The sequence below is a fragment of the Miscanthus floridulus genome, chromosome 8 (assembly GCF_019320115.1).
Source record: "Miscanthus floridulus cultivar M001 chromosome 8, ASM1932011v1, whole genome shotgun sequence".
Classification (NCBI taxonomy): domain Eukaryota; kingdom Viridiplantae; phylum Streptophyta; class Magnoliopsida; order Poales; family Poaceae; genus Miscanthus; species Miscanthus floridulus.
In genome coordinates this window covers 65623720-65640210 of record NC_089587.1, presented here as the reverse complement: position 1 = coordinate 65640210, position 16491 = coordinate 65623720, and the positions used below count along the sequence as shown (strand labels likewise).

The window sequence follows — 16491 nt, the reverse complement described above, 5'->3', positions numbered from 1 at the left end:
CCTACGGTTGTATAATACATATATTGAGGGATACAATGAAACCCTAAGTGATGACGATTCTTAGGTTCAAAAATCCGACTAATATGTACTGAATCTATACGAGAAAAACAAGGAGGTGAGCGAGTATACCTTGCTCTCGAAGATCTACGGATCAAATCAAGGTTTTCAAAGTCCAATATATCGATTCGTGAGGTAGGATGAAGTGGCGAGAAAAAAACCCGAGGAGAAAGAAGAGGAAGAACGCTCAGGGAAGAAGGCTGGGCTGGGGTTAAATGCAGGTAGCTCGGCGCCAGAGTGAGTGGCGCCGAGCCCCTTGCAGGCTCGGCGACATCCACTCTGGCACCGAGCCAAGGGTCCATTTCTGGAATTCTTTCCGCCAGGGGTCTATTTGAGAGAAACTTTCGAAAAAAGTGCCAAAAAGTAAAAAAATTCGGGCTTGGAGACGTCGTGGGCCTGGGCGGCACGGACTTTAAAGTCGTTTCTGGCGGGCACAGCTGCCTCGGTCTCCAAGGCTGCTACAATGCGGGCGCAGGTGGGCGATGGGAGAGGCTGTGATGTGGGCCACACGATATTTCCAGACAAACAAACAACATCTCTATAAAACCAGGCCCACTAAACAAAATAAGTTGCACCATTCTAGCCTGACTGAAAAATATCCGGGCTCTACTCATCGGTCCAGGCCAGTTTAGTCCACAAACAGGCCCTTTATGGATTCGTACATAAACCTGCTTACATATTTAATTATCTGTACGGTTATTGTTATATTAATATTGCTAAACTATTTTTGTCCAAGCTACAACTGCCATATATTCTATCTCCCCACTTTTTTTTGGGCGTGTACTGTCTTGCCACACTCCTCGGCTCTAGTGACTCGAGCAGACAACCACCATGAGGCTCCACTGGTACGCGTTCCTCGTCCAAATTGGTCCCATGTAGTCTCCCTAACCACTGAAACATCTCATACCGATCGATATTATTTTGGTATTACCATGGATCTTCAACAGTTTCCAAGAGAGAGCATTTAGGTCCCGTTCGGCTGGCACAATTTTGACTGAAAACACTGTTCTGGCTGAATTGTTGTGAGAGAAAAATACTGTTCCGACTAAAAAAAGAAGCCGAACAAATCGAATATGGAGTTAGCCGAACAGGGAGGAGAGCATGATAAACGAGGCTAGGGAAACTTTTTTCACAAATATGTCATAGCACATGTTTCATTCAGGGGTCATTTGCAGGAAACTTTGGAACCATGAGAATCGCTCCTCTCCAGCCAAATAGTTAAATATCACACGGATTCATGTAGGGAGCAGGTAAGAATCACTTCTTCATTTACACATGGAGTTGGGAGCTGAAAAACCTTGCTCTCCACTGCTATCTCCATGTTCAAAACACACAATAAGAATCACTCTAGAATCAATTCTGATCTGCTCCCCACTCTACTCCCCCCATCATAATTAAGTAGAATCACTTCAATAGAGAATCAAAAAGCAGAGCCAGAGAATCTAGGAGTTGAGCACTACCAAACAGACCCTAAGAGGAAGAGAATTACATGACATAGCTATGAGAGACTCTTGTAACACAGATTGCAAACCACCAAGCTAGTGGTAAACAACCTAGAACAAACCAAAGTAAAGAAAAAGAAGAAGCGACAGGACCATCAGCCCTGAAACCCTACCAGACTGAGCCTGTGAGAAGAATAATCATCAACGTAATGATTGCCTATAGAGGAGATATAGCCACAGTGGCAAAGCATCCACTCCGAATGAGACAAGCTTAAGCATTCAGTAACACCGGCGACAAAGCATCCACCAAAGAAAATCAAAGTGACCTCGACAATAAAGCATCCACAGGGAGAGGGGCCAATGTGCTCTCGGCAGCAACCGCCAGAGGACGGACCAAAGCATCCACCGAGGAAGAGAGGTAGCGGCAAAGCATCCGCTACGAAAGCCAAACGATGGCGACAATCAATCACTTCAGCGAGGTAGACCACTACAAAAAAGTATATGAGGCACACACGGGCAAATTTGGGAGCAAATCCGGCGAGGGGAGCAATAGAGAAAGTGGAGGCATGGCTGTAGGAATACTTCAGCGATTCCTTCAAAAAGGAGAGTGACATCGTAGACACCACCATCGTTAATCGAAGTAGCAACAATAGAATCTTCAAACAATAGCTCCAAGGAGTTAGATGATGCAGACTGCGCTACCATCGTCAACTCGGAGCAAAAAGCCGAGCAGGGTTTTCATGCATATTCCAAGTGTCCACACCAGCAAGACGCCATGGTTTTTATGACTAACCACGACCGTCGCCGCCTCCAAAGACTTGATGGGACCATGGCGCTGCAGAGGAGCCACCGCCAAGAAGTAGTGACCATGCGAGCACCTAGGCCGTGCCCGCCAACGCCACACATATGCTCACCAACTCGGCGGTGGGGGCAAGGGGGGCTCGGGGGCGCGAGGGTGTGGATGGAGAAGGCAGGGAGATGGCGGCGGAGCAGTACGCGTCGAGGAAGGAACACGAGCAATGTGTCGTGGTGAGGAAGAGAAGGGCGACGACGGTGAACGCCATCAGCGATGCCACGGCCAGGGTGAGCCAGAGTGGTATGCGTCGAGGAAGGAAACACTCTCCCATAGCAGGATACGCGCGACCGTAAGTGCACGTATTTTTCCACGTTGAGGGCTTGGTTTTTCCAAGTGCTAAAAGATTGGGAGCTGGGATTGAGAGTTGTTAGAAATGTGTTTTTTTAATCTTGCTAAAATCCTAGATTGGGAAAGTGTTTTGAGATCTCTTGGGGAGATGCTCTCACGACCACGATTTCCACCGAGTTGGACATCTCTAATAGGGAAAGGATGCTAGGGGTATAATCATCCAAAGTGGTAAGTAGCATGTTGGCAAGGAATAAGATGGTAATTTAGCAAACCGACGTTTAGGATGGCAATATGCGAAATGTTATTGGACAATCCCACTAGAAGTGTCAATAACAAATTCTAAATTTCTTTAAATGTTTTGTAAAAAGTGATGGATGCATGTATCAAAGTTCACGTAGATGCCTAAAACGTTGACTAAAGAATGGATATAAGGGCAGTAGAAGTGGACGATTACTCCAGATAGAGATAGCTAGCAAGGTGTGACTTTGTGTCTTCGTTGATTCAATTCCTGCTTGCTTATTATTTTCTTTTTGCCGGCATTGATTTCTTCAACTTTGACTTGAGAGTGTCATATCATGGTTCATGCTTAGGTTGATATTCTAAATAGGAGTAATTATTACATGCTGTTGGGATTAATTTCGTGGATCTCCTTCAATTTTCATTTTTGTAATAGTGAGAGATTGGATTTGTGAATTGGAATTAATTTCGTGGATCCCCTTTAATTTTCATTTTTGTAATAGTGAGAGATTGGATTTGTGAAACACGAGAGCGAGGCCCAACCAATACGTCTTTAATTTATCTCTTCCTCTGAAACACAGCAAGCACGTGAACGGTTCCTAAAGAACAGGAAGAATGATGCACGCACGAATCTGGCCGGCTGATCGGCGCGACTGAAAAATAAATTAAAATAATGTTTCAGCTGATTGTTGTACGAAAAAAATATTGTCCTGTCTGAAATCACTGTTTATGTGATTTTGTGATTTTGTGAGTACGCCGGCCAGCCAGACGAACGCGTTCTGGGTCAGCTCATGCATTTATGCTACGGAACAGAAGAAGCATCTGGATCGGAAGCATATATATACACGTGTTTGTGTCTGAGTGCAGGTGAAGACGAACTGAAGCAGCCCTACTCCTGTCTTGGTTTTTCACCGATTCATTACATCTTATTCGAACTCTACTATTTTATCACTTGTTCCATTAGATAAGTTTATGTATTCTTCCTGAAACATTATGACATATAAATATAGGTTTTGTTTAATTGTAAGTACTCTATTTTATTTTTTTTGTAAAAGTTTATTACTATGTTTTTTTTTTATAAATATAGGTTTTGTTTGATTGTCAAGAGTGCATTTTTCAATGGTTATATCAATGAAGAAGTATACGTTGAGCAACTTTCCGGTTTTGAAGATGACAAGAAGCCCGATCATGTGTACAAGTTGAAAAAGATATTGTATGGCTTAAAGCAAGCACCTAGAGCATGGTACGAGAGATTGATGGACTTCCTACTCTCTAAAGGGTTCATGGTGGGCAAGGTTGACATCACTCTTTTTACCAAGAAGATTGGCAAAGACTTATTTGTGTTGCAAATCTATATTGATGATATCATATTTGGATCAACCAATCAAGACTTTTGTGAAGAGTTTGGAAAGATGATAACTAATGAGTTTAAAATGTCCATGATTGGAGAGTTAAGTTACTTCCTTGGTCTTCAAATCAAGCAATTGAAGAATAGTACATTTGTGAGTCAAGGCAAGCACATCAAAGATATGCTCAAGAAATTTGGCATGAGTGATAGCAAAGCCATTAGTACACTAATGGAAACAAATAACAATTTGGATAGTGATGTAAGTGATAATATGGTGGATCAAAAATTATATCGGTCTATGATTGGAAGCCTACTCTGTGTGACCGCATCAAGACCGGATGTCATGTTTAGTGTATGCATGTGTGCAAGATTTCAAGCCTCATCAAGAGAAAGTTATTTGAATGCTACAAAGAGAATATTAAGGTACTTGAAGCATACATAAAATATTGATTTATGGTATCCCAAAGGAGCAAAATTTGAGCTAGTTGGTTACTCCAATTCGGATTATACGGGATGCAAGGTTGAAAAAAAAAGCACCTCGGACACATATCAATTGTTGGGAAGATCACTTATTTCATGGTCATCAAAGAAGTAAAAAAATGTTGCAATATCAACCACCGAAACCAAATACATATCCGCCGATAGTTGTTGTGCACAAATACTTTAGATGAAGGTCACTTTGAGTGACTTTGGAATCAAGTTCAAGAGAGTGCCATTGCTATGTGACAATGCGAGTGCAATCAAGTTAACCAACAATCCGGTTCAATATGCAAGAACAAAGCACATTGATGTCCGCCATCATTTCATAAGAGATCACCAACAAAAAGGGGACATTTACATTGAAAGTGTAGGCACCGAAGATCAACTTGCCGATATATTCACCAAGCCATTGGATGAGAAAAGGTTTTGCAAGCTAAGGAATAAGTTGAACATATTGGATTTCTCAAATATGTGTTGATGCACCCCCCACTTATATGGCATGCCTCTCCTTCGAGCAATCCAAGATAAAAGTTGATGGGCATAGCATACATACTTGCTAAGGACATGTCAGTGCATCTAGTCATGTTTCACATTTAATAGGCTTATTCATGAAAATCAAATGAATTTGATGATTGTATTGTACCACTATTGCTTCTATGACTTGACTTGATCTAGTAGTAGCATATGATATGTTTGTGGGCTTGTAAACCTAGTGTTTGATCTAGAAAATGAGCTCTAAGTGTTTAACTCAACATGGTACAAGATAACCCTTATTTGGAGATGTGAAGAAGTTTGTCCTTGGATCAAAGGCAAGTATTCTAGATTGAACCAAATTTGAGAAAATAATCCTTATCCCATTGATTGACATTGATAATCTCAACCTATCTATATTTTGAACATTTATGGTCATTGGTGATAAAGGGAGAGAAATAGTGTACAAAGATAGTGAAAAGACAACAAAGAGAAAGAATTTGATATAGGAGGAGAGATATGACAAAGGAAGGAAATCAAGGAAAGGGATCAATTAAAATTTTGAGCACACAAGTAGGGGAAGCAAGCTCATGAACTTGTATGGTGCATTTGAATATGCATTTCATATATTTGCCTGCATGTCACAAGTTTTAAATTTCAATATCCATGCTTGTATGGTGTATGCTAGTTATATGATTGAATGGTTAAATAAAAAACTAGCATGCATAGGTTAAGAAACTAGATTTATGTTCATTTTATGGAAACTAGACCCTTGCTTCTAATGTTGATCTCATAGAGTATTCTAGCTTGTTGTGTATGTCTAGTAACTAATGGTGCTAAGGATTGTATATTAGTGCACTCCGATTGGTATCACGCTTCAAAGATCCATCTTTTATACCTTAACATCATTTGATAGACATTGTCTTCAATATTTCCTATCTAAGCATATATGCAAGCTACCATCCAAACTCTTAGCATATATATAGGAGGAGCAATTGCTACCATATGGAGTTCATAAAACTTGTCTATATCCTTTTACACATGGTAAATATGCTTGGGCAAGCAATATGGATTCAATTAAATTTCGATTCATATCTTTGTGTAAGGGTTGTCATCAATTACCAAAAAGCAAGAGATTGAAAGCTCTAATTTGGATTTGGTGAATTGATGAAACCCCATGTGCTAACCTAGTTTATCAAAGTGATTATGAGATAGGTGGTACATTCCAAGTGATGAAGCAAATGAAGATCATGACATGATGATGGTGATTGTCAAGTGCTTAGACTTGGAAAAGAAGAAAGAGAAAATTTAAAAGCTCAAGATAAAAGTGAAATTGATAGGAGCTTTTCGGTTTAGTGATCGAGACACTTAGTGAGTGTGATCATATTTAGGATCGATAACCATACTTTTAAGAGGGGTGAAACTCGTATCGAAATGCAGTTATCAAAGTGCCACTAGATGCTCTAATTCATTGCATATGCATTTAGGATCTAGTGGAAAGCTAACACCCTTGAAAATGTTTGTGAAAATATGCTAACACACGTGCACAAGGTGATACACTTGGTGGTTGATATATTTGATCAAGGGTGGTGAAGTTCGGGGTCAAAAAGAGAAGTTTTGTATTGACCGGACTCTATCTTGGGCAGTGACCGGACACTGACCCTGCGTCCGGTCAGTAGCACGCAGTGAAGGTCGCCCTCGATCCCTTGACTAGACGTTGAAGAGAAAGAGGGACCGGACGCGCAGGGGGTGCGTCCGGTCACCTAGTGACGTACGCTGACGCAAGAAACAGAGAGATGTTGAGTTGACCGGACGCAGGTCTGGGTCTGGTCATGAGCCACCGGACGCATCCGGTCGGGAAAACCGTCTCTAGAACCTTACTAGAAACAACCGAACTCCGATGATGGAGCGTCTGTTCACTTTTTACAGCACGTCCGGTCGCAACTTAACGTGTGACGTGAAGCAGACTAGCCATTGAGATTCGGTGATCAGCATTTGAGGCTAATGACACGTGGCGCGAAGCAGACTAGCCGTTGAGATCGGGCGATCAGCATTTGAGGCTAATGACATGGCGAGCATCAGGCGACCGGACGTAGGGGTCCAGCATCCGGTCAACTTGACCAGCGCGTCCGATCAGCCCGTATTTAAGTGGACAGTGAGCCAAACGGCTCTATTTTATTGGGGGCTCTATTTAAGGCGTGTGGCCGGCTCTAGCTCATATCTTTGGTCATTTACATTGACATAGCAACCTTAACTTAGCCAAAGCTCTCCCACTCATCTCCATCATTGATTCATCATCTTTATGAGATTACGAGAGAATCCAAGTGCATTGCTTGAGTGTTTGTATCTAGAGGCACTTGGTGTTCGTGTTTCGCTGTGGGATTCGCTTGTTACTCTTGGTGGTTGCCGCTACCTGACGGCTTGGAGCAGCGAGGATCGTCGAGCGGAGGTTGGTGATTGTCTCTGGCTCCGATCGTGGTGATTATGAGGGGTTCTTGACCTTTTTTCGGTGGAGAGCCAAAAGGTACTCTAGTAAATTGCTCGTGGTTTGTGTGATTCTTATCTTATGTTGGTTGTGCGGCACCCTATTAAGGGTTTGACGTGTGATGTCAATAAGCGTGTGAACCTCAATGTGAGTGAATCGCCACAACAAGGACTAGTTTGCCGGTAAGCAAGTGAACCTCGATAAAAAAATCTTTGTTTCATCATTTGATTCTGAGATGATTGGTTTTTATTGATATTCATTCTTGTGATTGATTGGTTTATTTTTTAACTAGATGGTATAACCATATTGCTCCCTCTCTTTACATTACCGCAAACTAGCTGTGAAGCTCTTTAGTGTAGCTAGTCGTGAGAGCTTATTAGTTTAGTTAGTGTGACTCTTTAGTTAGCCTTTGAGAGCACACTAACTTAGTGTAGTGACATAATCATTGTGTGGATAGAAACTATAGAAACTAGAATTATGGTAGGTGGCTTGCATTTTTAATAGGCTAGTGTAACACTCGCTTCGCCTTATATTTATCTAACCGGTTTGCTAAGTGTTGTTGTAAAAAAATTTTAATAGGCTATTTACGTCTCCTCTAACTATTAGGACCTTCCAGTTGTGCGGCTTCTCGAACGCGTCGCCGGTGGACGTCTGCAGGCAGCATGTAGGAAGGCAGGAAGATGTAGTTGGAGGGAAGCTTGATGGACGCGCTGAAGAAGCTGTGCTAGTACAAACATGGATGAGGAGATGAAACTAGACCCTGCAACAAATTAATCCACCATAAATGTATTCTCGTTCATCAATCGGATTAATAATTGCTCGCTCGTCGGACAGATGTTTTCGAATATGATCGACCAGCAATCCAGCAATCGAATTGTTTATTGATGAATGTGTTTGATAAAGGCGTGCATGAAAAGTCGAAAACAGACAATCATTGGAGCTGTGGTCGACATAGCAGAGGATGTTGGCATGTTGCCATGGCGAACAGCGGCGCGTACGCGTCCTCGAACGCCATCGTCGTCACGTTGATCGCCGGGAGCCCAGACACGGCCGCCAGGATGACGAGTAGTGCCATCACCACCGCCGGCGTCAGGCGGCCCATGTCTGTACGGACCAGTGTCGTCACCGCCGCAGCCGCCAGCCGAATGTTTCAAGGCCGCACCGGCCAACGACTGCAACCACCTGCTCTACATCATGGCCAGCAGTGGCTCACAAGGTGTCGGCCGCAGCCTGCAGCACGTCAAGAAGAGCAGAGCAGCTGGTTCAAGCTACCGGCCATGCTATCATCGGCGCGGGCTGCGTCCTCTGCCCCGTCTGACATCGAGGGCCTCGATGAGAACATGTTCATCCCGGCCTGCTGACCAGGACGCCACGACGCGGCAACAGATGGCTTCAAGTGGCAGATCAGCTCCGTGTTCGACGACGAGCCCCTCGACCAGAGCACCGTGGCGGTGAAGCGTATGAACGGGCTAGGCACGCAGGGCCAGCGTGAGTTCCTGACGGAGATCGCCGTGATCGGCAACGTCCACGACGTGAACCTGGTAAAGCTCCGCGGGTTCTAGGCCGAGGGCGCTGGGCGACAGCTGCTGGTGTACGAGTACATGAACCACGACTTTCTGGACCATATGCTCTTCCACCCCCCGCGCTGGCGTCGGCACCGCGACGAGCGAGTCAACAGCGGGGAGCGGCGTGTGGATGCTGGTGCAACAGGGAGAGAATGGAGACTAGCGGGGAAGAGAATGGAGATCGGCGCAGAACGCTAGGGCCACAAAGGCACGGGCAAAATGGTCTTTTCCCGTGCTGAGTTAGGGCTTCTACGGGCGCTGCCGCGCTGCAAGCTCATGTGGCGCACCATATCATTAACAGTGGTAAAAACGTACGTATGATGCATTTTAAAGCTGGCAACCGGAGAGGTTTGTAAGGATGGCAATAAGGCCTTGTTTAGATTGAAGAAAATTTCAACCCGATGAATAGTAGCACTTTCGTCTTATTTGGTAAATATTGTCCAATCGTAGACCAACTAAGTTCAAAAGATTCATCTCATGATTTCCAACTAAACTGTGCAATTAGTTATTTTTTTTACCTACATTTAATGCTCCATGCAAGCAGCTAAAAATTGATGTGATGGAGAGAGAGTGAAAAAACTTGGAATTTGGGAGTAATCTAAACAAGGCCTAAGTTAAATATGCCGACGAACAGCGATCGAAGCCTGCAATCACCGAATTAAAAATAAAAAATGCCTGGAACACCGTTGAACCCAAAGCAAAGGAGGCCGAGGAACCCTGCTGCCCGCCGCCGCTGCGCCCATCGCGCCGCCGCCGCGGGAGGCAAGAGGCAGAGGAGCGACCGGCCTGGACCGCCGCCGCCGGAGGTGGGGAAGCTGCGGCGCCGTAGATCGCCGATGGGGTACGAACGAGTCCGGGGAGCAGCGACGGCATCGCGTGGGCCGAGCAGTGGCGACAACACGCGAGGCTGACGACCAGTGGAGGCCACGCGCAGGCAACAAGGTTCATCCTAATCTCTAGTTCTTTTCTTGCGTGCCCTATCATTTCTTCCTGGATCCCATCCGACTCATTCAAAGTTCTCAATTGGTTACTGTCCTAGTGAACCACTGTTCCAACTAAGGAAAGATATTATCAAGGAGACCACCACTATTGATTAAATAGTAAGATCGAGGCCTGCTGATGGGCAGTTGTCAATTTGGATGTGATGAAATCACTCTTTTATCGATAGTGGGATTCATATATGAAATTCCAAATGTATTTCTTCCTGTAGCTTTGAGTCCGTGGAATTTCTTGCCGACTTGTATTACTCCTATATTCTTGCATACATGAGCTCCATAAAATTTGTATACTACTAATTGTATATCCTTTTTCTCTCTAGAGATTCGGAGGTTGTGGCCCAGTTTATCAGACCACCAGTTCGTACCAAAATTAAGCTACAATAGAGGGAATACCACCCCATACATCTACTTGATCTTGCGAGCCATTATTAAATCATGTGTGTCTTCTTCCCTTACTTCATATAGGAGAAGCTTAGTGCACCCTCAAGGCGATCTACAAAAGACACATGCTTTGTTCTCATTTTACTTACTTTCTGCCAAGGTAGTTCAATGGTTTCATCAGGGCCGTCCCGGGAAAATTAGAGGCCCTGTACGATACTAAGAAATGAGGCCTATTAGCCTAGAAAAAAAAACTAAATATACGATATTATAAAGCATGCAGTATGTTGCAATAAAATATATATCAAGATTCAAAAATGATACCTATATTACATAATCTTTACTTGAATAACATCATTCTTTTAGTGTTCTTTGAAATGAAGTCTTCAATAATATGCTCATAATCAATCTTCTCCAACAGTTCACCTTCAAGTGCTATTATAGCCAAATCATTAAGTCTTTCTTGTGTCATTGTAGAACGCAAATAAGTCTTCAATAGCTTTAACTTAGAAAAGCTTCGCTCTGCTGATGCAACAGTCACAGGAATAGTCAACAAAACTCTATATGCAATAGTTGCATTAGGAAAACAACCATGCTCCTTTAAAAACCGCAAAATTTCAACAGGCCCCATTCTTTCTTCTGGAATGAAGTCTTGTAGAAACTTCAGCTCCATATATAGTCCTTTGGCATCAATATCAGATTTTTCATCCTTTTTAAGGACAGCCTCAAGATTATCACAAGAAGACTTCAAGCTTTGGTTATCCAACGACCGCAATGTTTCCGAAGTAAATAAGAAACCAAAATTTTTTTGGTATTCTTTGTACTGCTCAAATCTTGTTTCCAGAGAGACAATAGCTTGATCAATAAGAGTGTTAAAATACTCTATTCTAAATAACTCCTCTGGAGACATTGTGGCAATATTTGTGTCTTCTGGGTTCTCATCGTGATGCCTCTTTCTTGTAATTTTTCTTTTTTTAGTGAATGTAGTACCAATATCCATCTCAAGTGCAATTTCTTTGGCCGACTCCAAAGCTTGTAAGAAACCAGTTTCCCTATAGCCCTCGAAGAAAGAAATAAGCCCTTTCACTTTCTTGATAGCAACATCAATAAGCATATCCTTTTCTTGCATTTGTTTGCTTACCAAATTAGCAGCATACAGTACCTCATACCAAATAGCAACTGCCACTATAAAGTCATATTGTCCAAGTTCATTATTTGCCAAACCTTTAGCCTCACTACTCTTTGCTGGATCGTTATCAATATCAGATACCTAAATTAAAAGAAGGAAAACATTTTTAATATATGAGATAACCAACAAAAGTACATTATTAAATCAGTACCAATATGAAAATGTTGGATACCTGAAGTAGAGCCTCCCGAATGTCTGCACACTGAAACCTGATAGCTTTAACACTATCAATGCGACTCTCCCATCGTGTAGCTGAAACTGACTTGAGAGTCAGTCCAGTTATGTTTTCTTTTAGTATCTGCCATTTTTTTGTAGAGTTAGCAAATGCTGTGTAGATACGTTGGATGATTCCAAAAAAATCTTTAGCTCTGCCACAAGTCTTAGTAGCCATATCACAAAGTGTTAAATTAAGGCTATGACAACCACAAGCTGAATAAAAAGCTCTAGGATTTACATCCAAAAGCTTCCTTTGTACACCTTGATGTTTTCCTTTCATATTTGAACCATTATCATAGCCTTGTCCTCTCACATTATCTATGTCAAGATCAAGAATCTTTAGCTCATTCTCTAGCACATCAAAAAGTGCTTGTCCAGTCGTGTCATTTACATCTAAGAATCCTAGAAAGGATTCTTCAACATGACCTGATGTTGAGTCCACATATCTTATAATTAAAGACATTTGTTCTTGGTGACTTACATCAGGGGTACAATCAAGTATGACAGAGAAATACTTTGCACTCTTTATCTTCTTAATAATTTCAGACTTAATAGCAGAAGCAAGTAAGTGTATCAACTCATTCTGAATCCTAGGACCAAGATAATGAACGTGAGTTTCATCATTTGTAATCCGGCGGACATGCTCTTGAATAACTGGATCAAATTCAGCCAACATCTCTACTAAGCCCAAAAAATTCCCATTGCTATCATCATATAGTTTGCTGTTACTTCCACGAAATGCAAGATTATGCTTGGCAAGAAATTTTACTATGCCAACAATTCTAAATAAAACCTTCCTCCAATGGTCCTTTTCTTTCTCAAGTTGTCGTTGAGCAGCTTTGTCAATAGTTTGATCAGTTTGCAATCTGTTACGCAACTCATACCAAGCTGTCATGCTCAAAACATGATCTGCACTTGTCTCGTGCTCTTTGAGTCTCTGCCCAAGATGTATCCAGTCATTATAACCCTCATTTGCCAACTGACCTTTTCGATGACCTTTTGTAAATAATTTACAGCTGAAGCAAAAAACTCTATCAAGTTCCTTAGAATAAACAAGCCAATCCCTGTCACAGCTTTCTCCATTTGACAGAATTCTATCATAGAATAGTGAAGAAAATCTTCTAGATAACATGTCCTTAGGACCCTTCTGAATTGATAGGTCTCTTTTAGGGCCCTTTTGTGCTAAAATGTCAACTTGTCTACTATCAAGTGAATCCCAGTATCTTGGATCAAATATATCAGGCTGAAAAGAATCACTAGCATTTGAAGAAGGATTCAAGTCTTCACTGTCTATCTGAGTATTTGTGTTGTCAGCTTCCTCAACTTCAACATTATTTTCTGGAGGATCTATAGGATCATTATCAATATTATTGTCAATCGCCTGCCCCTCCTCAAGCAGGGCCCCTGCCTCAAGTGTTGGATTATCAGACGACACTTGTGACTGTTTTGTAACAAATCTATCCATAGCTCCTTGCTGAGATTGGACTAATTCCTCTATTCTTTGTTTCTTCTTACGCTTTTGAAAACCTGATTCAAATTTTCTAGAACGATTTGTAGAAGACATGGCTTCAATCTTTGAATGCTATTCCAGTAGGTGTCTAGATCAAAAGATAAAAAAAACAAAATTTAGAGATCGATCAACTACTTATTATTGTTCGCGGCTACCAGTGAATGAATTGAAAAATAAATATGAATGATTTATATTACCTTCAGGGCCTTAGCGCCTCGCTCTCGCTGTTGCGGTTGCAGCTAGATCGTCACGGCTCACGCCCTGTCACTCGCGAAACGCTGCCGGCGGCCGGTACGGCGTCAGGCGATGGCGGCGACACGAGACGAGACGTCGAGAGGTAGTACGTGAGACCTAAGATTTGCGATCTGATTCAGTTGGGGAATTGGGATCGGCAACATTGCCAACTAAACAGCGGCCGGGCAACAAGCCATTGTTTATTGGGCTTTGGTCAATTGTTGTACACGTCGCTTTGCTAATGGGCCAAAGGCCAAAGCTACTGCTGTACGTTCTTATTTACCAAGCAATACATATATACGTATATATACTCTATATATATTTGGAGGCCCCTGAAAAGTGGAGGCCCTGTACCGTCGCACACGTTGCACGTGCCAAGGGACGGCCCTGGTTTCATGATCTTTGGTGAGCAGGGTGCATTAGGCTATGGGTCAGGCGCTCATTGACACATGATTCGGGAATTCAAATCAAACTGCAAGGACCAGGTAGGTAAAATCAATCTGAATTTTGTATCAGACGCGGTAACAGCAGGCCTCACGGCGCAAGATTGTATAGCATGTGCATTATAGTGGTTTTTGGTGACTTTGCAGCATCCTGTACAACCGTGCAGTGTACCTGGAGGAGAGCTTCACCAAGACGAAGAAATACGGGGCCACCCATGCTGCACACGCAGGAAGAGAGCAGGGTACTAAATTTACAGTTCATCTCAGAATCTTTGGTACGTAGCTTGTATGAATTTGATGATTATACCAACTCCTACAGAGAAGTGGAAAAAGAATTGAAGGAGTGGATGGGTGATTTTTAGGTCTTCCTAAAAATTAAATGCTTCACTTTTTCATGTACCTGATCCTGCTACTCTGTTTGTTAATATGGCTTCTAAAGTTCTTAGCGAACCATGAAGATTGGGCAGGCGTATCATGAGCGGTTCAAGTGCTCGCTTGAGGAGGACATCGCTGCGCACGTCACAGGGGATTTCCGCAAGGTGATGCGTTCTCGCTCTCGCCTGTTTTCCTTGCCTGTAGAAGAATCAGTCTCGGTATCTCGACCTCATACGTCGGTGTGCGGTCGATTTGTTGATGGTTATTCTTCGGCTAAAATATATCACATGTTCAGCTTATTAAGTGTGTGAATGGTTGCAGACTTGCAGCAGCTTATCTCTGCGTGATTTATGCAAATAATATAGTTGTGTCATTCTGCTTTTGCCCAAATGGCCAAACTAGGTTATTGCTGCCATGTTCATTCTGCATCAGCTAATAAACTACTAGGTTACTTTTGGCATGTCCCTTCTGTAATACATGGAGAGGATAAATTTGATAAGCACCCTGCAAAGTTTTTGTGACTATCTAAAGCAAACGCCAAGTTGCGGTTTTCAAAAGTAGGTTGATGGTGGAGGGTTCATGAATAGTGTTGTGAAGAGCACGAAAATGAAAAATGTGTGCTCTCTCTATTTTCTTCAATATGTTGTTTCTAGCCCCTTTCACTCAATATGTATAAAAATGTTGTCTTTTGCCTTTTACCGTAGCATTAGCACGGGCATACTACCAGCTTTGAAATTAGCTGACAAAACTTGTATTTTTGTTTTCACTGAGGTTGCATATATTAATCTCTGGATAATTAGAGTCTTAATAAGTATATATTTGCTTGACTTGTTGAGGAAGGATTAGAAACCTTTGCTTGAGCGTCGATTCAACAATTTTCCTATCTTCTTTTGTACAAAGTGAAAAGGACTTTCCTTTGGTTAAAGTTGGAGTCAGTTATCTGAAATATACTCTTTCTCATTTTTTTGGTTAACCAATTAAATGTCAGTGATCTTTTAATTGGCTATTGAGAATTTCCAAAGTTTCTCAGGTACAACCTGAAAGTGATCTTTTTTTCTTTGAAAAAAAATGCAGTCAATTTGTGGATTACTGATTATGAGAGAAAAGATACAAGAATTTTGCAAGGTGCTCTCTAAAATAGTTGGAAGGTTCTTGTTGGATATTGCATGTCTACTTCAATTGTCATTTAATTTGTAGAACCAAATAGCAGCTGATGTTGTATTCTCTTGGGTCAACTCAAGTCCTCCTATGCTTCTGTTAGATAGAAAGTAGGTAAATTCTTGGGATATTATATTTCTTTAAGCCTGTTGAAAAATAAATTTGACTTTTCAAATGCTGCAGGGAAGAAAAAACTATTCACCACCTCTTCTTAAAATGTGTTGTGGCTAAACAGATGAGTGATGGACATCCACAAGATCATGCATTCATGCACCAGTTGGTTGGCAGCTTTGAGGGCGGCCCTCTGAATGTAGGGGAGCTTGGAGACCTCTGCCATGGCGTGTGCTCTTGCACTAATGTTGAAAGATATTATTATTCATATTTTGGTCAGTTAAGATGGACTTCCATTTTAGTTTTTCTTTTTATGTGAATCATAAATATGTCTCATTTTATTTGCATGAATCATAAATATATCTCAGTGATGCTTAATAACTTGACATATAAGCCTTTTAGCTATTTGATTTGCATGGTTATATGATGCCGTAGTGTTAGTATGGGCATTATACTAGTGAAAGAAGGTTTCCGGCCTCTGCAAATGCATATAACCACGTCTTTACAAAATTTTCAGCTAATTGCTGTAAAAAAAAGGGAACGGGAACACAAGTAAATCAAGGTGATTATAAGCAAAGTCTATTATTGCTCCTCCATCCGCTCTTGGCGAAAAAGTTCAATGCAACAACTTCTAGTGCTTTCCTGCGTTC

The 16491-nt window shown here is 42.0% G+C and overlaps 1 protein-coding gene and 1 long non-coding RNA gene across 5 annotated transcripts; one reads left to right on the top strand and one right to left on the bottom strand.

Moving 5' to 3' along the window:
* The first annotated feature begins 9893 nt into the window (after positions 1-9893).
* Positions 9894-16223, top strand: LOC136476565 (uncharacterized). Of its 4 annotated transcripts, none has more exons than XR_010763650.1 (4): positions 9894-10171; positions 14168-14239; positions 14345-14736; positions 15966-16223. It is a non-coding gene; the product is annotated as an uncharacterized lncRNA (long non-coding RNA). The 4 variants fall into 4 exon arrangements; XR_010763647.1 differs by having other exon boundaries at positions 13760-14239; XR_010763649.1 differs by lacking the exon at positions 9894-10171 and having other exon boundaries at positions 13609-14239; positions 14345-14472; positions 14637-14736.
* LOC136476564 (uncharacterized) lies at positions 10165-13574 on the bottom strand. Its single transcript, XM_066474444.1, has 3 exons — positions 11967-13574; positions 11708-11875; positions 10165-11665 (listed from the first exon to the last, which is right to left on the bottom strand). The coding sequence occupies exons 1-3, from the start codon at positions 13572-13574 to the stop codon at positions 10946-10948; spliced, it is 2496 nt and encodes an 831-aa protein (XP_066330541.1). The 3' UTR covers positions 10165-10945.
* Positions 16224-16491: the final 268 nt, after the last annotated feature.

Bases quoted from the DNA above. Each gene is read 5' to 3' on its own strand.
- LOC136476564 (XM_066474444.1), bottom strand. From the start codon at position 13,574: ATGTCTTCTACAAATCGTTCTAGAAAATTTGAATCAGGTTTTCAAAAG. The intron at 11,876-11,966 runs GTATCCAACATT...CTTTTAATTTAG, and splicing joins TTCGGGAGGCTCTACTTCAG to GTATCTGATATTGATAACGA. The intron at 11,666-11,707 runs GTTGCTATCAAG...TCTTTCTTCGAG, and splicing joins AAAAGGATATGCTTATTGAT to GGCTATAGGGAAACTGGTTT.